A 22,822-nucleotide genomic window follows, 5' to 3' on the forward strand; every position below is an offset into this window, starting at 1 on the left:
TGATACTGGTTGATGAGAGTAACGCTGTGGTCCCCACTGGACAAAAAGGAATGTTAATTTCTGAGAATTAGCTATGCTGAAGGATAGCCTATATATTTGGTAAAAGAAAAACATAATTACGTACATCAACACATATACATTTTTTTTTTTTTATCTAGGTATTTATTTATTTTTCACTATCAGTTATAAACACTGCCATTTAATACTGTATGAAATGAAAATAAATACTCAACAGTTTTTATTTACTGAGTGGGGAGAATGTGTGTTGTTGTTTTCAGAAGTTGCAGGGCATGGATATGACTGGTTGATGTGCTGGACAGCAGTTGGAAATGACAAAAGGTTATATAAGGGGGTGCATGAGCCTGGGGACTGGAGACATTGGTGGTGGACAGCTTGTACTGCCGTTAACTGTGCTGAGGGGACTTTAGTCAAAAGTTCCTATTCAGATCAAAACCTATTTTACGTCACATGGGACGATCACCCGAAATGGCCGTGTAGTGAAAGGCTCTGCTTTGCTGGACTCCTCTTTCCCTCAGCGCCTTTGATAAAAATATATAAGTGGTGCTGAAAACCCTATAGCACCTACACTAGATACTAATTTGCTATGCCAGTCAATCCTGAAGCAGAACACCAAAGATCTTCCTCTCAAAAACAAACAAAACAAGCTGACATCAGAAGTCTCAACTGCTGAGCGTAACATGGCGGCTGCACCAGAGAAAGGACCTGCGACAGAGATAAGTAGCATTAAAAGTATTTTACAAGGAATAGATCTAGTGGGGGTAAAGGCTGGCATAGACTCATTGAAAATGTCAGTACAGCAGCTGGGAGTGAGGGTTGCTGAGACCTGAATATCTAACCTGGAGGATCGGTTTCAGGTAAAAGAGCCTGTGATTGACTTGCTAGCACAGAAAATGGAGCAGATAGGATTGTGGGGATTCCTGAGAACATGGAAGGGAGAGATATTAAGAGTTTTTTAAACTCTCTGTTGAGCGAGTCGCTGGGCCTAGATCCCGACAACACATTAGAGCCTGAGAGAGAAGCCAGATCACAGGGTCCGAGAACTGGCTTCGAAGGACGCCATCAGCAAATTATTGTGTGCTTTTTGCGGTATACCGCAAGGGAGGCAGTGCTTAGAGCTGCCCATGAGAAAGGCTGAGTTGAATGGAGGAAAAACCATGCATTTTTCTTCCAGGATCTATCCCAAGAAAGATCACAAGGGGCTACGATATGCTGTTCTGTACCCGGCGATCGTAACGGTTTCAATCAATGGCACACAGCATTGGTTTTCATCACCCAGCGCTGTTAGAAGTTTTCTCTCAAATCCTGCCAGAGTGAGGGTAAAACTCTCGGGGGTCACTTGTTGGGAGATCTGCGGTGTAACAGGAAAACAATTTGAGATTTCAGACTGAAACTTGAACTTATTGACAGAAACAGAGGATTGGAAAGATAATGTGACACAGTACTTTTAAAATCTTTGGTTAATGGCTGAGATTTTAAATATCTGCCTATGTGTGTGGGCATGTGTTTATATATGTGCTATTTTCAATTAACCAATGGGAATTCAGCTTTTAAAGAAAATCATTTTTCTAGGCATAGTCAGAATGAATATTCTGTACAGTGGGTGAGCTCAGATAGCAACTATACAATGGAGGATGTGGGTGTTTATTATTTTTATTCCATGTTACTAAAACATGACTACTAGAAACATTAATACTGGGCATTGCTGCAGGAAAAACCGTTAAGATAATGTCAGACAGAGTAATGTACTCTTTTCTGAGAAAGAATGATATAAGAGTACATTTGATAGCTACTCACACACTTTACATGTTAGTTGACTTTCTCTGGCAGAAATGAGCATTCTGCATCGAAGAAGGCAAACTAATTATTCAACAGTTAATGTTTTCGTTTACTTTCTAAAATGCTTGAGCGTTTTTTTTTTCTGTCAAAATATGTATAGTAGTAACTCGATAGTACTTGCACACTTAAGTTGTACCTTCTTTCCTTTCCAGTCTTCCACAACAAAATCCCTATGCTAACGGGTGCATTCTTCTGGGGTTTTTGTGTGTAGATTTTTTTGTACATTTCTCTATAGTTCTGTTTTAAATCCTCTGTATCTTAACTGTAATACAGCTTTAAATCCCGCTACAAGCCTCCATTCCTGATTGAAATCTCGTTTTAAATGTTGCAAGTGGAGTCTCCAATAGAAGTGTAGGAATTTGCTGTCACTCAGTAGTTGGGGCGGGTTTAAAGTATTCAGAATGAATCAATGATAGATACAAGTCAGGAAGGCGGGACACTGCCCAACAGCACTGGGAACTGTTTTTATTATTATTTTTGTAGTAGGTTTTATTTTTTAATGAGAAAAGGGTAAAGTAAATGTAAATTGATTAACCATTTTCAGTTTTTCTGGTGTTAATTGGCTATCCACTGATTTCATTTTTTTGTATCGGGGGTGTTTTATCTGGTTTTATCATTTTATATATATATATATATATATATATATATATATATATATATATATATATATATATATATATATATATATATATATATATGTTATGTTTATGTTTTGTGGAAAATCTGAATTGGTTCAGAGATTTTTTTAGTTGGCAGTTTTGCTGCAGTGTTTTGCATACTGTCCATTAAACAGCAGAGCCTGGAAAGTCACCCAGAGAAAATGCTATTGAATTCAGTATTGATTAGAGACCGTGTTACTGCCATTATACAGACCCAGGGACTTTTAAAATATGGTGTTAATAGAGTACCATGGCAGGGGCATTAAAAGTGATGGAACATCAAGGGATAAATCACTCTATTAAAAGAAAAACAAATTATTATGTGTTTAAACAAAAGAGGGTGGACATAGCCCTGTTACAAGAAACTCACTTAAGCAAACTGAGGAAGGACTGGGTGGGTGTGACAGACAGCGAATGAGTCCGAGTCAGCAATCTCCCTCCCAACCCGTGAGGGAGCTATATAACAGTAACAAAGTGCCCCGGACTGGATGGTATGAAAGGTCATTCCAGGGTCAGCTGGAAGTCGACCATCCAGGAAGGGGGCGCAGCCACAATACCAGAAGTATGGGTAGGCAATGTGTCAGTCATGGATTGGAGGATACGTGATTGCATTCACTACCGAAGGGGGCGTGACTGAAAGTATATCGGGATGTTGCTGAGCAATCTGTTCTTTTTGTTACGGTTGTGGAGGGACCTGTAAAAGAAGTACAGATAGAAAATAACCGTAGATGTTTTGTGTTCTGTTTGGTTTATTGTTCTAACTGTCATTGTTTGTCATTGTTAGATGGCTAACACTAGCCAGGAGCTACCACTAAAGGCCAGCACCGAACCCGGACTGCACTGCCCCACTGTTTCACAATTGTTGTGTAGCACCGCCTGCACAAAGAGCACTAACTGTTTGGATAAGTGGTCGTGTCTGTGTTGTGTGTTATTATTAGTGCATTATTATTTCAGGGCTGAACCCTGTGGTTTAACTGAGCAATACACATTGGTGTGTAGAGCCAGTTATTATTTACCAGCAAATAAATAGCTGTTTAATCGTGAACTGTGTTGTTTCAAATCATTCCTGAGCACTGCATCACCTTACACCTGCACACTGCAAACCATTTTGCCACAGTGGGTCAGGTCTATTTTAGCACCTACTCTTCTAAAAAACGTAAGGTTATCACATAGATAGGGTTATTCACAGAAACCTTACTGCACAAGTACATAAACAGCTCTCAGATGAGGAGGGAAGATGGGTGGCTTTAGACCTGGCACTTGCTGGTAGAAGATGTACTTTTAATAAATATTTATGCCCCGAACTCACTCATCTGGTTTCTTTCACGACGTCTGTGCCGCTGTTAGACAGCTAGGTAATGACCACATTATAATGGGAGGGCACTTTAATCATTACATATGTGCTCTTAGACATAAGAACATAAGAACATAAGAAAGTTTACAAACGAGAGGAGGCCATTCGGCCCATCTTGCTCGTTTGGTTGTTAGTAGCTTATTGATCCCAAAATCTCATCAAGCAGCTTCTTGAAGGATCCCAGGGTGTCAGCTTCAACAACATTACTGGGGAGTTGATTCCAGACCCTCACAATTCTCTGTGTAAAAAAGTGTCTCCTATTTTCTGTTCTGAATGCCCCTTTTTCTAAACTCCATTTGTGACCCCTGGTCCTTGTTTCTTTTTTCAGGCTGAAAAAGTCCCTTGGGTCGACACTGTCAATACCTTTTAGAATTTTGAATGCTTGAATTAGGTCGCCACATAGTCTTCTTTGTTCAAGACTGAACAGATTCAATTCTTTTAGCCTGTCTGCATATGACATGCCTTTTAAGCCCGGAATAATTCTGGTCTAATAGGGTTGAGAAGACTACAACAAAGAGTAGATTAGACGTTGAAACAATATCAGAAGAACTCGGTCTTGTTGATACTTGGCATATACTTTTTTTTTTCTCGTCCACATACTTCCTATTCAAGAATAGATTACTTTCTATTGTCGAAAGACCTGATTTGTGTAACTGAGCAGGTATCAATTGGTAATATTGTTCTGTTTGATTATGCCCCCGATAGAGATCATACTATTCATTGATACTTTGTTAGGGAATTATACTCCTTGGTGGCATATGAATACCTCTCTACTCCAAAATAAAGTATTGCGTGATTTTATTAAAAAGGAAATACAGGAACTCTGGGAAATTAATGAGGGATCAGTATCCAACCCTGGAGTGACATGAGATGTATTTAAAGCCTATCTGAGAGGCTGTCTTATACAACATTCCTCTTTTCTTAAGAAATAAAGTATACAGCACACGTTAGAAAACTAAATTAAAAATCTCGAGAAATTGTGTGTACCCCATCCTGAACCCTCGGTGTCAAACATCATAAATAAACTTAAAATAGAGCTAAACTGTATTTTACTAGCGCAAAGGGTTAAACAGCAGCATGTCCAAACTTTAATTTCATCTGGAATGATGAATGATGGAAACCAACTAATAATGCAAAAAAAGGACATATTTAAGACATGTTATCAAAACGTTTATGCATCCCAGTGCCCCAAAAATGATAATAAATTAAATAATTTATTTTTCGTTAATTAGCCTGCCGACTTCATCAGAGCGGGAAACAGTTTCACTTCTGGGAGATATTACAATGAAGGAAATCCAACATGCTATCAAAGATCTTAGTGCAGAGAAGTTCACTGGTGATGACATATTTCCTGCAGACTTCTATAAGCAGTTCTCAGACGAGGTTGCTCCTAAATTGCTAGCAGTCTTTCATAATGCTATGCAGATGGGCCTTCCAACTAGTAGGACCTCAGTAGATAATTTACGTAATATTAAATTTATTATGGCAGACTAGGAAAAGCTCAGAAACCACTGTCGCCTTTTTCCTCGATGCAGAAAAGGCTTTTGACGGCGTGGAATGGTAGTATCTCTTTTGGACTATGGAATTGTTTGGTTTAGGTCCATCATATATACATTGGTTACAGTTGTTATAGACAAGCCTTGTGGCAGCAGTTCTTACAAATTGAGTAATGTCTTCCCCCTTTCTGCTTAACAGAGGAACAATATAGGGGTGCCCCCTCTGCCCACTAATCTTTGCCCTTGCTCTAGTGCATTTGTGGTAGCCCTAAGAAATAATACTAACATTGTGGGTATCTGCACAGGGCAGCAAGAACATAAGCTTTTGTTTTATGCGGGTGATATATTAGTGCTGTCATCCAACCCACAGACAGCTGTCTCTCATTAATAGATTCCTTTTACAGATATCAGGATATAAAATCAACTGGCAAAATAAGAGGCTATGCCACTGTCTAAAATATGTCCCCGTGTATAAGAGAACACTGGAAGTTTAAATGGTTTCCAGATGGAAGAACTTAAAGGACATAAAGCTCACCCGGGGTTGGAAAACATTATGCAAATAAACCTCCTCCCTCTTGTCCAACAAATTGAAAGCACCTTACAAAATTGGACAAAACTAGGCCTCTCTATGCTGGGTAACATTAAAAGTTATAAAGATGATTACCGCCTTCCAAATCAATTATATCACCTACCTGGTATCACTCCATTTCCCTCCACATCTTCTATATAGATATAACAGAGCTGTTAGTACGTTCCTTTGGGCAGGTAAAAAAAACACCTTTTAATAAAGTAAAACTATTTGCTTCCCCTATGGATGGGGGTCTAGGTATCCCAAAAGATTGCCGTTATTGTGGCTTTTCACTCTCTGTTATACAAAACTCATCTTGTAGCTGAACAAGCACCTGTGTGGGTTAATATGGAAAAAGAGCTTACAGACTCTTTTCCAATCCAGGTCTTTATTACACAGACAGGCAGGCCAGTCCTGTTAAAGATCCTGTATTGGCTGTTGCTAGAGAAACCTAGAGACCCCTCTCTTTACAAACAAAACTTCTATCCAGTGTAACAAACAACGTTTTATTGATAAAAAGACGTTCTGCTGGGGTCCCTGGGTAAAAGCAGGGATCTTTTGTTAATGAAAACGAAATCATGCTATCATTTGAACAAATGATTGCCAAATATAACATTTCAAAATAGATTTTTGGAAATTCCTCCAGCTAAGACACTGTATCATTGCCATGACCACTTTACAACCTCTGATCCCAATGTCAGGCATTCAGCAGCTGTGCCAACAAGCATGGCAATCTACAGGAGGGACATGTCAATTTTATAGTCTTTTAAGGTAGGGTCAAGCTGCTAAATTAGAAGGTCTTAAGATAACATGGGAAAGGGACCTTAAAACAATTATGGCAGAGGATAACTTGAAAGAGGTGACTGGGTCATGGTTGCTCCATAGAAATACAGTCCTGTCTAATAAACTGTAAAATTGTTCTCAGGAGTTACTGGACACCCAGTAGAATGAATAGAAGGGCACATTGTTACATATGGTTTATGAATGTCAAATGGTGCAGGTTCCGTGGTCAAAAATACTGAACTTTCTGAGCAAGGTATTTGAAATCTTGTTTCCCCAGAGCCAAGCATTCTGTATTTTAAGGATTATACCTGAGGGTATAGAATTAAATTATCAGCAAATCACCTGGTGATGACTGAAACTAACGACAGGGTTGCACTTAGGACCTGGAAGTCATCATCCCCCACTCCGTTTAGGGAGTCGGTAGACTTGTTAACTAAAATAGCTGCTTATGAACAAGTGATTTACAAAATCAACAACATGCATCATATATTCTTGTGGATATGGGGTCCCTATATGACTTTGCTGGAGGGAGGGCAGTAGAATAAAAATAATTACAAAAATGTATTATGCTCTTCCCAAAGGCCTACAGTGAACTGTGTACTGAACGTCATGGATGTACCTGTACAAATGGGCATTGGATATGTATGCTATTTTATTTTGATGACGCTCCTTCCCAATGTTTTTCTTTTTTCTGCTTGTTTGTATTTTTATTGTTTATGTTCTGAGTTTTGACTTGTTGGTGGTTATTGTAATAGTACAAAGGAAATAAAGAATAAAACAAAAACTTAATTTACAAGGGTGGTTATGACAATACATCACAAACCGACAGCAACAAAAGAAGAACACAATAAAACAAAATCATGTTGAAAGCAGAACAGACCATTTAATCAGAAGCTGAAACTGTCCCATGTTTATCTAGCTACAAATTGCTTTGAAAATATGACGTTTTAAACTTTTCTTTATAAATTACTAAATTGCAGCATGCCTAACATTTTGCTATTTATGAACTCAAATGAGATGGCATCAGTCTCTTCTATTGATTACAGAAAGCAATACCAATGAAAGAGCCAGTGCATTATTATTATTATTATTATTATTATTATTATTATTATTATTATTATTATTATTCCAAGCTGGCTTGGGAAGCCTATTGTATTGTAAAGAGATTTTTTTTTTTTTTTATTGCCTGCGACCTTTGACCTCTCCTTAAGTTAAAATGTAAAACTAGCTTATACAGTACTCCATTATAGTGGAGAGTTGCGAGGTTTATAGAAGCTGTGTCTTGAGGAGGCGCCGGAAGGTGGTCAGGGACTAAACAGTCCTGATATCCATCGACAGGTCGTTCCACCACTGAGGGGCAAGGGTAGAGAAGCTATACGAGAAGCTATACGTACTCCAAAAACAAAACAAACAACAAAAAATAAACAAACTGATGCTGAGTGCCAAGCCAGAAGAATTGTTGCAAGCTGAGACTTTATAGGGTGTTGCTGATGGCATTTACCTCTCCTTTCACAATCCTTCTCAAATGTGCTAATGCTTATTTTAAATTGAAATCAAGCTGGCATAACCCCACAAGATTTCATCTATACATGCACACACATACAGGGGTGGATTTAGAAATATTATAGTATACTCCTGTCTAGTCACATCTGCTGAGCAGGTCAGATAATAATTCCCATTGGTGATTAAGCAGTCAGGAGAGTTAGTTTGAGGGGAAGATTTTAGTTAATTTTAATTTACAATAGCTTTGAGATTTGCAAGCTCCTGACACATTTCATCTTGCACAGGTCATTATGAAACTAGCAAATCAACAGGTCAAGTTCCTTAATGTTTTCTTTATCTTCATCATAAGCTATTCATGGTCTTCTGGTTTCAGTGTGGTTCAATATTATCAATATTATCCAAGCCTAATGAGCGGACAGATGCCTGCAGGCTTCTTGTTTGTCCAGCAGGGGCAGGTAGTTGCAAACATCTGCTGTTAAGATCCTGGGTGTAAAGAAGAGATGATCCCTTGACATTCTATTCTCCTCAGCTGTTGTCGAGAGTTGATGTGATGATGGACATTCTAAATTGCAGGGAAAACAAGTTAAAATAAATGGACACTAAATTTTACAAATTTCCATTCCTTTAATATTAGGCCTAACTGCCTCATTCAAATTATATATATATATATATATATATATATATATAGATAATATATATATATATATATATATATATATATATATAACGTTACCTTAAATTATCTGGAAGAAAGTAGTTGACTTTCACATGCAGCTGGGCAAATATCAAGTAGTCTGTTATTTACCAAGCACGGTTTCTTTTAGTTTCTATTTTGGAGAGGGAATGTATGTAGTGCTTTCAGGCAGCAGGTAAATGTTGCCCAGTTAAATAGTACTATTAATAGCTTGCACACCTACCTCTGATCAAAATATTGTAGCCGTGATCGTTATAGGGTGTTTATCAAGTTTCAAGAAACACACAAGGATTCAATCAGCTAGCTGACTAGTCAAACAAAGGGTATAAACAGTATTATTTATCCAGTGATTTGTCCATATTGGCTCACTAACCAGAAAGTAATAGGTATTTAGATGGAAATTATTCTACAGATCCGTTGTTCAATATGATCCTGTAGAGCAGCAGTTTGCAACCAGGGGTACGCCTAAAGGTCATATGCAGGTCGACTGAGAAAACTGTTTAAAAACAAAGTTAAAGAAAACAATGATCTTGAATGGATTGTTTTAACAGTATTATATATTCTCTCTAAACCACTGTGCATAGATTGATTTTGATTGCGTGAATTTCCACTCTGATATTAGGCGTGGCTACATTTTAGTAACAGCAATATCCTGTGTATTAATTCATGAGTCAACAATTGATATATTTCTTACTTGCAAAAAAAGAAAAAAAAAAAAAATGAAGAAAGAAAACACAAAAAGGTCTGCAGAAAGTGTAAAGCAACAGAAAAAAGTCTCTTTGGGTAATTTTTTTAATAATAAAAAAAAGTTTGTTAGTTATTATAGTTTTATCTTGAGGTTAATGTTTTTGATGTTGTAAATATGCTGAGATGAGAAGTAAAATTTTAGACTACTTTTGGATTATTTATAACAACTTTGTGTTTCTTAAGAGATTCCCAAATACTGTCTTCTGATTCTATGCATAAAAAGACTTATTTTAAGAATTTATTTTTGGTATTGTGTTCTAGACCAGCAGTTTGTCAGCCCCAAACTGTTTTTAATTACATATTAAATAAACAGGAAAAAATAAGTGTGTTAATCAGATTATCCTGGCTTTTATTGCGACTGTGGTACCATTCATTAGAGCTAAAATTGTAAAGGGGTACTTGAGCTGAAAACAGCAGACAGAAGGGGTACAGTTTTAATAAAAGGTTGAAAACCACTGCTCTAGAGTCTATCATATCAGTGCTTACAGCATTTTAACAGCACAAGTATCCAAGATACAAAGATGGCAGAGGCAGTGGCAATGGAAATCAAGATGATAAAAAAATACCGCTGCCATCGTGTGTGAAAGTTTCATATCTCAGGAACCATTTGAGGTGCAGGAGTGACTTCATATATTGAAGTTTAAAATACAAAGAACCACAAATTATTCAACAAAAGAAATGTTAGACAATTGATAATACTGGTAGTGTTTATAACAGGCAAGACATTTGATTTTAAAACCTTGGTTACCGCTCAAAACAGTGGGAGATGTAGTTTTCTACACATTGTAAATCAATATTAATCCCTTTGGAGTTTTTCTTCAGGGTGATTTATTTACCCTCTTGTTAACATCACTCAATACAATAAAAATACAGTGGAAAGAGTTCTGCAAAAGAGCAGGTTTATGAAATATACGATGTCAGTGTTAATATTAAACCCTGCTTTGATGGTATAATTGACTCTCCTGTTTTAGTGAGTTCTCATGTTGCTTTCTTTTGTTTGTTTGTTCACAGGGTTACAGCAATTTCTCACACAGATGAGTCCCACACATTGAAACCCATGCAGGTGACCAGTGATGGCAACAGAATTGGACTCCACAGACAAGTAATTCGTAGTTTTGGATTAGTTTCTGATTAAAATTACTGCAGAAAATCACCCTGCCTATAAATGTCTGTCTTTTTTCTTTAGTTCAAGTGAAGGCGAGGCAAATGCAGTTCAGATATTAACTGCAGCAGAAAAGATCATACTGACAGTCTTCCTCGCTGTCATTATAATTATGACAGTACTTGGCAATCTGCTGGTGATGGTGGCTGTCTGCAAAGACAGGCAACTCAGGTAAGAAATGGTTTCTTTTAATCACAGGACTGGGATGTAACTACATCAGAATTTTTACAAACTAGACAGGTATGGTTAAATACTAACAGTATACCTAGCTCTCCTACCACAACTCATCATTCATAGTTCTTGAATTAAATGTATGTTATCATCCCATCCGTATGTCACACTTTTGCCTGTGTCTAGAGAACCGCTAATTCAATTGTGATGAAATTTGATCTGACATTCTCTGTTATAATCTAGGGGTATATGGATGCTGTCTGTCCCTGTGTCCGACTGGCAGTCTGTATATCACGCTTTCATGTTTACATATATCTACAAAAACAGAACCAATTATAATGCGTATTCAAAAGTGAATTTTTTATCAAATGAAAGTACAAATCTGGGGGGTACACGAATGTGCTATTTCTATATGTCTGCCTGTCCATATGTTACACTTACATTTCTTCATATATCTGTAGCACCAATTATTGAGAGTCAGAATCATGGGGTACAGTATGGAAGCATCAGTCTGCCTGTATTGAAATGTTTTACTTTTGCATACAGTAGATGTTATTTTTCATGTTACTCGGATCTGATTTTGTATTAACCTCAGTGGCAAGGAATGTACTGTATGTTAATCACTTTTGCTTTGTTATTAACATTCCCCTGGTTAAAGGGTGGGACTTTTTATTATGACAGTACATATATTAAATAACTGAAAACAATATATTATCACTTACTGTATGATCAGCCTCCATGCGTTTAACTTTGAGGTTCTACTGTACTCAGACAATGGTTGGAGAGGTTTTGACCTTGATATCCTATGTAGTAATGGCCGAGGTTTATTGGCTTTACATACAGATTTTAATTCAGTTTTTTTTAATTCAGTTTTTAAGTTTTGGTTGTTTGCAATGTGTGCAATGTATTATTATTATTATTATTATTATTATTATTATTATTATTAATATAAAACAACCTCCCCAATTCTCTGTATTTAAAAAGTAATAATGTTACTGTCTTTGACAAATTATGTTTTGTTTTCTGTTTCCATGGTGTCAGTTTAAATCAAAAGATTGTTTATTTCATTGTTGGCTTGTACAGAAAAATTAAGTTAAATCACCAAGGTTTGAGGCAGCATGAATAGACAAATCAATTTTTTTTTCAACTGCAAGGTAAAAAGTAAATTATCAACATCATATTTATCTCCTTAAGCCAATCGAAATAGTTTATTTAGTATCACACTGTATGTGAACGCTATGTATTACACTATGTAACACAATTTTTGTTCCTGGGTAGTAAGTGTTATTTCCTAATTGCTTATGCCTCAAAAGTATAGAAAATGGCTATTATTCCCCACACACTTTGCTTTTGTGACCAGGACAGTGATATTTCAAAATATCACTATTTCCAATGGGCAAATGTGTGTCTTTTCGCTCACATAAAGTCAGAAAAAAACAACATATGAATCCAAATTAACATGTATTTATACTAAAGTAATACAAAGATGACTACAAAAGATTTAGAAGTGAGTAGTTTTTCGAGATTTACAATTATACTGTATTTACTGTATAATTCTCCTTAGTGGAAAAAAAAATAGAGTGATTTAATGTTTCAAAACTAGAAATAAACAGCTCAGGATGTTTTTAGAGGTCTGCTGAGTTCTTCTTTTACTAAGTTATTTAAAAATAACATTTCTTTATTCTACTTATGTACTAATAGATCTACCTTGTTGAAAAGTGTTATTAAAATGGATAATTAACACATCGAGGACCTACAGATTCAAGTGAGATATATTGCATCTAATTTGCTCAGAACAAGTCACATATTTAGCTATAGTTACTATTCTGTTCCTCCAGTCTAAAGTTCTAACTATTAGAATCCATTTTACCTTACTTTTGGCTGTTTTTTTTCAGAACATGTCGGATATTGAATACCTTAGTCTATTAAACAGTTGAGCACCTTGTTGGAACCAGGCTCTGGAATGTTCAGTTGCATATCAGAGACATGGCTAGAACAAGGTCCTCATCACTGCCACCAGTGAAGACTATAGCCAATCATGTAGGTGCTAAAAACCACAGGATAGCCTTTATCGACTCAGTGACTATAGTAAAAAAAAAGTTTTGCTCTGCCTCCACAGTCACTATCCTATTAAGTTGTACAGTGTATTTGCAGGGTCTTTTGTCTTCGACTTGGAGATCCTGCTTTGAGAGGGCAGCTCTGCAGTTGCAGTTGGAATTCCTGAACAGATTATATATTTTTTTTCAAGTCCTGTTTAAAGTAGGTGAAGAGTGGATGTTATTCTTGCTTGTAAATCTAGGTATGATTTTTAATATTGTTCCTGATGCGCTTCCTCCATGACGTCTTTCTAAAGATCTTAATGGATTTCAAAGAATAAATATTTAAGTTTCAGTGCTCCAGCTCTGTCTGCCTCTAACATAGGTCCCGACATCTGACTGATGACATAAGCCCATAAAGCTTACTTTTAGTGCTTCGTCATTTTTTGTGTGGGGTTCACATTCTATGAATTAGTAAATATCACAGAATGGTTATAGCTTATAATTTTGTGTTCCTGGAGTCAATTGTATAATTATAATGTTGGTGAAGGTGGAGAAGGACCTCAGTGACTGTGAAACCTTTGACATCTTATGTCCTGCTCACAAACCAGCCTTCTGCGTCTCCTAATGATAGTCTCCTAAGCACTGGCAAGTTGTTTGTTTTTCACATTTGTTGCATTTACATGCACTTTTCTAATTTTAATTAATTGCTTTGAAAATATGACCCATTGTGTTTAAAAGTCTATCAAAAAGACATGCTTGCCAAGATGTTTTTTAAACCCAGATTGGATATGCATGGTGAATGTCAGTAATAATTCAAAATGTATGCATTTATTTTATTATATTTATTTTTTAGAGGGTGTGGGACAGCCTTTATTGTGGGCAGTGTGAATCCCACAGCCGTATAATAAAATCTCCAAAAGATTCAGGCGAGCACTGTGAAAACAACATAATGCTGCTGTTCTTTTATTTACCATTTTATAATTGCAATCAATAAAAAACATAAAAAAAAACCTCTTCATAGTCTCCTAAGTATAATATGCTAAAAAAATAAAAATAAATTACTATGTTCATGTACTAGATTTATTGGAAAGTGAATTTCAGATAGGTGTACCCTACTTGTGCTAATAAGGAACAACTAGCTGCCAAAGACCAAAACACTTGTCATATAAAAACTATTCCTACAATGAGCATATGAAGTACAGTACTTTGAGGTAGCAGTCTCCCTTGCTGGTATTATATATTTAACGGTCACACAGACTTTTATCTCCTTGTACACCCCATGCCTTGTAGTTATCACTTAAATGTATGTAAGTCATCTCACAAGTGTAGTGCTACCCCAAAATGTTATCCATTTTGTAGAAATGACAAGTGAGGGTGGATAATGTATTGTCCATTAACCACACTCAGTTTGTCTGTTACTATCAGATCAGATCTACAGTATACAATCAAACTGAAATGTGCAGCTGCTCTATACAACTGTCTCTGTAACTAATGATTCCCTTATTTGGATTATGTTTGAGTTCTATGAGTGAAGTATCTGTTCATGCTGTCCAGGATGTGTATAGCTATGGCCAAAAGTTTTCCATCACTTAAAATTGAGACATAATAGGAAAAAAAAACAACCTATGTGAACATAATTTTAGATATTTTATTTAACATTATGTAATCAAAGAAACTACAACATTATATTGCAAAAGTCTACTGAAAACCATAATAGTAGTACAGTATTTCGTGTTCGATTTTGAAATGTCAATATTTTTGTCAGTTTTTTGTTAAGCATTTGGAAAACTACAAAGCAGTATGTAATAGATTATGTTAGCGTAACATTATTCAGCAGGTTTCTTTCAGCTTTATGAAGCAAAATGAGTTCATTCTATAGGGTGATGTAAAACATTTGGCCTGAGCTGTATAATGTTTATAAAGCATTTAATCCTGTGTTGTTTTAAAGTTTTATTGTGATAACAAGATTCTTTTTATTTGAAAAACAAACAGTAAAATTAATTTCATTATAGTGTTGGTAAACACATGATTGTATAAATTATATAAATGTCATTATTATACAAATGATTACAATGTGACCAACTTTCCTAAACACTTTAAATAGCAAATAAAGTTCAGGGGGTGTAATGGCCCATATGACTATTACCAAAGTTAGTTTAGGCAAGAGTTGTCCCATGATTTAAAGTGCAGCAGAAGAGCAGGTTAAACACTATCATATCTTCCACACCTTGCATACCATACTAAAGAAAGCAAAGAGCTGTTTCTACAAATGTGTGAGATAAACAATAGCCGTAGTATTTGAGTTTATCAATGTGCTTCACAACCTTGCTAGAGACTGCGGAAGGTTGTGATCAAATTGTAATAAGGATTTAATCAATGTAAACCATGTCAAACAACAAGATTTTATTGCAATTCTTATAAAACATTTAGAAAGGAAGAATATCTAATGTATTCAGTTGCACAGTGTTGTATTCTGTTGTGTTTGCCTGAAAACAGCTTTTGTCAAAACAGGGTTACGAGTGCTATATGCATAAAAGACTCCTTGTTTATCATGCCAGTAATAGTGACAGTGTTTCATCTGGTGATTCATGAAAGCCATTTACCATCAAAAAACAGAATGTGCCCTTGGAGACTAGTTATCTCATTAACATATTATTGGTCTGATTCAGAAAGTTGCTGTATGGTGCTGTTAATTGACCCTCACTGCCATCATAATTGCCACATGCCTCAGGCCTGGCAGACAATAAGATGTGTTTTATCGGTCTAATTACTGGCCGGTAAAATAACCAGTAATTTACGGGCCAGTGTATCTCAAAACTGTAGCGTCCCAAAATCATGTGACATTTTACACTGAAACACTATTCTTGGGTATCTGTTGCTAAACACATTGCTGAGGGTTGAAAAAAGGTTGAACTTTGTAATTACTGGGAAGATTTCAGTGATTGGTTTATGAAAGTCATTTTCAAGATCTGAAGTATTTGATGTGAATCTGCGTAAACAATGTCATTTTAAAATACTGAATTTATGTGTTTGTAATTTGATATAAGGACTGGGCCAGGGTAAAAAGCGACTTTAATGTATGTATTAATGGGATTGATGAAACGTGTAGAAAAGCTTGTAAGACTTTTTATATCAAAATGGTACTGAAAAGAAATTTACTGTAGCAACATTTAAAAAAAAAATACAGTGTAAACCTCCCTGACTCTCAAAGGCAGTTTGTATTTTGTTCTTGACAGAAAAAAGAAGACTAACTACTTCATTGTGTCGCTGGCATTTGCTGATCTCCTGGTGGCACTGGTGGTCATGCCTTTTGCAGTGATAGAGCTAGTGACAAGCAGCTGGGAGTATGGAGAAACTTTCTGTCTGGTCCGGACGTCACTAGATGTCATGTTGACAACTGCATCCATCTTGCACCTGTGCTCCATTGCACTAGATAGGTAAGATAACTGTGAATGGCTTTTTTTGTCAACTTCTAAAATTTGACACGCTGCAAAGTCATGCAGTTGTGTGAGCTTTTCCTCAAACGTTTGCAGTGTATTCTAGTGGCCTACACTATTTACATATACAAAACCTTCACATTTGTACAGTGCTCACATACAGTCCATATAGTTACTATATATTATAACATGGTCATAATGGTCCTCCTATTCATTTTAATGGGACATCTGACATCACAGCACCGGCAAAAGGATATATTTAATAAAAACTTAATTTACAGTTTAAAACCTACTAAATTGTGTTTTCCTTTTATAAAATAGTCGTGTTATAATCACAATAAACTGCTTTTTGTCAAATAATCGCACTTCTGGGGTGCTTGATTTCCCCGCACACACCCAAGCTGACATAGAAAATAAGCTGCTTTATAATCAATTTCACAATTGATGAGTGGCCTTTTCAGGTTGCAAATTAGTAATAACGATGAGCTGCAGTACATTTGTAGCCTTTCACAGGTAATTACTAAACTCCCTGAACAGGAGACTCTGGAGTTAGGTGGTACAGGCCCCCCCTCCCACCAACGCCGGGTGTTTTATTCACTAAGCAGGACTGGATGGGATGCTGTGGCTAGGCCGTGCTCTTTCTCTCGCTGTGCAGCACAGTTAATATTAGTGTGACCTTCTATTCTTCTTGAGCCACCAACAACCTCCAGTACGAACAACCTGGTAACAACCCCCCTCCCTCCCACCACTTTAAATAAAAAAATAAAAAGCTACTCAAAACCAACACAAGCTTGCAGCACCACTATTTATTGCCCAGTAATAACCCATTAACTTTGCAAAACCAACAGGTGATCAGATGGTCTGTTTATCAGCCTTATCTGCAGAGTGCCATGTGTAGTAATGGTCTGCCTCTTATGCAACAAAGATGAACCTTTGGCATTTGTTTAAAAATAAACTACAGTAGGCGCAACATAAAATAACTGGTGTCTCAAAGAACTTCTAGAACTTGTAATGGGAATTTGGATCTGACATCTACATCCCAAGATGCACAGAAACCATCAGATTTTGCAGCCATTATGGATGAAAGCCAAATAAACTTAAAATGTAGTAGAAAGACATAAGTATATTGTATCTCTCCCCTCACAACCCACCCTAATATATTCTTTATATTTGTCTTCCAGATACTATGCTATTTGCTGTCAACCTTTGGTCTACAGGAACAAAATGACACATCTGTTTGTTGCTCTCATGCTGGGTGGATGCTGGGTAATTCCATGCTTAATTTCCTTTCTGCCCATTATGCGAAGCTGGAATGCCATTGGGATTGAGGAGATTGTAAGTAGAAAGAAGTATGTAAATGCAATGTAATTTGAAATGAACATTAATGGAAAGCTTCAAATAATCAACACACATCGCTTTCATTTCCATTCAGTTATTCTTGGGTATTCTCAATGAAAACAATAACGCACAACAGGGTTTCAAACATGGTCCAATATTCGCACACTTAGGGGTGTTGTTTGGTGTTGTAAAAGAGCCTTTGCGGGCATATGTTATTGGGTTATAATGTAGGATGGCATATTATAGGGTTATAGGATGGGGAACTTCTGTGCATGAGAGGAATATCGGGCGAGGTCTGTTTACGTGCCATGAGTGTCGCTATAACCATACGCAGTCCTATCACCCTATTATGTCTTGCATTATTATTAATATTCACAACTTTACACAGCAGGTGCAGATGCTGTTAAAATCAGGGATTTCTTTAACCACTAGAATTATCTAGCTTAACTGTTTATCAGGTTGAACTTTGAAAAGCTCCACTAACACTGCCAGAGTTGGAGACAGCAGCACAATCTGTGCTAAAAAAAAAAAAAAAAAAAAAAAAAAAAAAAAAGGTCCACTAGAATGTTCTAGCTACAGGTCTGTATAGTTATTAAACTCATTTAAAATGATTTGCAAAGGCTCTGTCCGGGAGGCTGGAATTACGTATAAGCAACCGAATACACCATGATCAGACACGTTTCTTGAAAGGGGTCTTGCATCTGACAATATTCGTCGTCTTTTTCATATTCTTGACCTGGCCACCCACCAACCACTGTCTTGCACAGTATTTTCTTTACATGCTGAGAAAGCATTTGACCGCCTGGAATGGAATTACCTATGGGCAGTTCTGGAACGTTTTAGCTTTGGCCACTCATTTATTAATATGATCCGCAGTCTATACAACAATCCTACTGTGTGTGTGCAGACAGGGTCAGTTGTATCCACCCAGTTTGCGCTGGGAAGAGGCACACGACAGGGCTGTCCTTTGTCACCATCATTATTTGTCCTCTCATTAGGACCACTGACACAAGCCATAGGACAGAGTACCAGTATTACACCTATTGATATACAGGGATCTAAATATTATATTTTGCTTTATGTCAATGATATTGCGCTGTTTCTTTCTAATGACTCTAGCTCAAATGATTTTGGTACGTTATCCGGATATAAAATAAATTTGCCTAAATCTATTTTCATGCCTCAGTGGCTAAGAATGCCCCTCTCCCACGTCATATCCCTCTTGAACCACAGCTCACAGGTTTTACCTACCTGGGTATTAAGATATCCCCAAATTTTGCAAAGAAAATATGGTAGATTCCTTGAATAACATTTGGCAAGATGGTCTCCCTTACAGCTCTGATTACGTGGTAGGATCTCCATTATAAAAATGAATATACTCCCTCACATTCATTTTTTTTTTCCATGCTTCCTATCTCACTCCCACATAAATGCCTGGAACAAAATAATTCCACAATAACTGGTTTTATTTGGAGGGGCAAGAAACCTAGAATTGGACTGATGACCTTGCAGCGCTCCAAAGCTTTGGGTGGTTTGGTTGTGCCTAATTTTAAATATTAGTATTGGGCCATTCAGCTAAGGGCTTTAAAATTGTGGTTGGATTCAAGGATGACAGCTTTGTGGTGACCAATTGAAGAAGCCTTAATTAAACCAATTAGGCTTCAAGATCTCCTATTTTCCGCCCCTAAAAATTGGTATTTCTCTCTTCGAATAGGCCCAGTTATTTCATACTCATTGGATATATGGAAGAAATTTGATCGCTTTCTTGGCAACCCTCTGAAATTCCATATCTATTTGGAATAATTGCCATCTACTGACAGGCTCTCAGCCTTTGACCTATCCACCTTGGTCTAAAAGAAATATAAATATTTTAAGTGACATTTTTGATGAGAGAGGCCTCTGCATGTTCCAGGATCTTGGGGAGACATATTCACTGCCTGATTTTTTTTACATTTTGTATCTTAGACTCCACTCAGCCCTCCGTGCCTATGGGCTACCTTGGGACAATGCACACTTTCTCACCCTGTGCTTGATTTACTTTTGTCGACAGTTACAAGATGTATATTCTCCTCTCTTTATGATTGTTTTAGTTGCTATAATACCAGCTCTCACCCATGAACCACAAGTGGGACAAAAAATATTTGTACATCTTCAAAAAATTTAGCACACCAACTGATTAATTTTAAACTTGTACTTAGAAGCTATGCAACGCCTTACCGGTGTTTTCAGATGAAGACCGCTCCCGCCCCCTTCTGTCACAGATGCACTCTGGGAGAAGCTGGTACTTATTTATATATGTTTTGGGAGTGCCCTGTTATTGAACGTTTCTGGAAATATGTGGTTACTGTTATCTCTGAAGTGACAGGTGTAGCTGTGCTGCGCAATCAACGATTCCCAAATCACAATTCACAATTAATCTTCAGGAACAGTGACTTTTGTTTGGAGGACTAAAAGCAGCTAAAAAAAAAAAACATCTTGCGGGGCTGGGTGGAGCCCGAGATACCCTTAGGTCGCACATGGCTGTGTTCTTTTGCAGACTGTCAGACTACATCATGCCAGTGTAAAGATGGTGACCGCCTGGTCTGCTGCTTTCTCTTTTATTAAGAATTTTTTTTTTTGGTTTCTCTTTTTGCTTTGTGAGAACATTTTTGCGCTCCATATTTATTCCTCACGGAAGTGACATAAAATTTCCAGAGGAGACTGAAGTTTCGGTGGACCTTGGCAGCACCTGTCTTCTCTCCAACAGGAGAAATAAGAGGGAATTGCTTGTTTGGGTTCCAAGACGTATCATGATGCAGTTAATAATAACATGATATCACCTTATTGTAGTTTCAACAGGAGCCAGGAGAATAGTGTAATTTCTAGGAATCTCCAGCATCTTCAGCCAGCTTCATGTGGTAATATATGTAGTACATATTCCATTTACCTTATAAACATCATAGTTTGTCCAATATAACCTATTACCTTACTAATTTCACTAATTGGTTTTCCAGATAGACTCAAGAAAGTTCAGCAATGCCACCAATGAAACCTTCTGCGTCTTCTTAGTAAACTGGCCATATGCCATCAGCTGCTCGGCTGTGGCCTTCTACATCCCCCTGGTCCTGATGGTGATGGCCTACCAGCGGATATACATAACTGCCGTGGAGCATGCGCGGCAGATCGGGAAACTTCAGAGAGCGGGCTCGGCCTGTGAAGCACTTGAGGGCTCTGACAGTCGTTGCCCCAGCCGGATGAAGGTGGAGACTAAAGCAGCCAAGACTCTAGCCATCATCATGGGCTGTTTCTGCCTTTGCTGGGCTCCTTTCTTCATCACCAACATCATTGATCCGTTCATAGACTACAGCGTTCCCTGGCAGATGTGGACAGCCTGGCTCTGGCTAGGGTACATCAACTCAAGCTTGAACCCTTTCCTGTATGCCTTTCTGAACAGGTCGTTCCGACGTGCCTTTCTAAGGATACTTTGCTGTGGGGATGAGCGATATGTGCGTGCTGGAAGCTTCAGACCATCGCGATCATACACAACATCGGTCAACAGGACTTCCATATCGATGAGGTGAGACTGGGTTATCTTTTTTTAAGCGGGGTTCAAGGTCATGATTGTTGTAGTTGGTGTTGATGAGTCTGAGCTTGGAAAATAAAACTGTGCAGCCTTGAGAGTATAGCAATAAGGAAAAAGACGAGACAAGATTGCATTGTGTTCTTGTACATTAACTTTCTGGTTGCGGAGCCGATATAACATCTGTTGAGTGCTATGCTTACCATCCTGCTTTCGCTGTTTGTGCTAACTAATAAAATAGTTTTATTTGAATACAGACACATACTTACAACTATACAGTATACTGGAAAACTGTAGTAAAAGTAGGTGTAGGAGTTCTTTTTTATATAATCTGATCTATTAAGGTTTTGTATGCACTGAATCATTCATAAATGAACTGAATTTTAAACTTGTTTTCGTACTGGGTATGACAGGGCACATACTGAGATGAAGTAGAAGGGAGCAGCGTTGTCTGCACGTTTTCTTATTACACCATACCAAAGATCTGAGCGCTAAAATCATAACAAGATAGATCTCTCTATCACTGCTCAAGTCCAAAGTCTTTATTTTGCAACATTATGGGGCTTCAGTTTGGATTGATCTTGTATTGACCAGCCTGGCACTTGGCTTGGCTTAAACAGACTCCAAACCAAATTACTTTAATCACAAGAGACATATGCTGGAGGTGAACTGCTATAACAACCTTGCAGTGAAAGTTGGATCATCTAGTCTCAGTCAGTCACCTGCATCATAGTTTCTCCTGCACAAAACTTCCAAAGACAAATCTGCTCCTTTCACACGTCTTTAAACAGAGCTACATCAATTAGTCGTGAGATAAAAACTTCTTCACTTTTTTTTTTTTATAATTGTTGTCTCTCACCCCCACACACAGTTTTCCTAGCATTTCTTTCCACTTTTACTGTCAGCGCTATAAATGTCTGTACCATTGCTGGAACAGTTTATTAATCTTCTGCTTTCTTTTTTACATTACACCCCCACCTATCATCACGCTTGTCATATTTCAGACTGTGTTATCATTTAAGCCCTTCTTAATTGCTTTTTAGTTTGTTATCTATTCATTAGTTAATTAAGTTTTCACAGACACCCACTTGGCACCCACACACTTCCTACTATTATGTTCTTTAGAACTTTTCTATTCATTTTTAATGTATAAAAGCAAACTTTAAATAACTACATAACTTGGATTCTGACGTGGAGCTTCCTTATTACAGAACCTCCCGCTGGGTTCAATGTCCAGCATATAGCACCAAGAGATTTTTTTCACGATCTATTTTTAAAAAAGGAAAATGCTTTGCACCCCTTAGTTCTGAACTATGAATCATATTGGTGAAAAGGGCCGATTTCATGAAAAGAAGTGTATTGTTTCAGTCACATGGCTGTGACATGGTGTACTGCGTAGACATACTGTGCCTATAATAAGTATTCACCCCCCTTGGACATTTTCACAGTTTGTTG

General features: G+C 37.3%; 1 protein-coding gene across 1 annotated transcript in view; it reads left to right on the forward strand.

The window, feature by feature from the left end:
- The window catches only part of LOC121328581 (5-hydroxytryptamine receptor 4-like), a 35,614-nt gene extending 14,246 nt beyond the window's left edge, over positions 1–21,368 (forward strand). Inside the window, exons 2-6 of the mRNA XM_041273354.1 lie at positions 10,673–10,763; positions 10,848–10,994; positions 16,270–16,470; positions 17,652–17,819; positions 20,813–21,368. Coding sequence (XP_041129288.1) covers positions 10,735–10,763; positions 10,848–10,994; positions 16,270–16,470; positions 17,652–17,819; positions 20,813–21,368 — 1,101 coding nt within the window. The 5' untranslated portion in view covers positions 10,673–10,734. The remainder of the gene's footprint in view (positions 1–10,672; positions 10,764–10,847; positions 10,995–16,269; positions 16,471–17,651; positions 17,820–20,812) is intronic.
- The last annotated feature ends 1,454 nt before the right edge of the window (positions 21,369–22,822 follow it).

This window comes from Polyodon spathula, chromosome 2, assembly GCF_017654505.1.
Source record: "Polyodon spathula isolate WHYD16114869_AA chromosome 2, ASM1765450v1, whole genome shotgun sequence".
NCBI lineage: Eukaryota > Metazoa > Chordata > Actinopteri > Acipenseriformes > Polyodontidae > Polyodon > Polyodon spathula.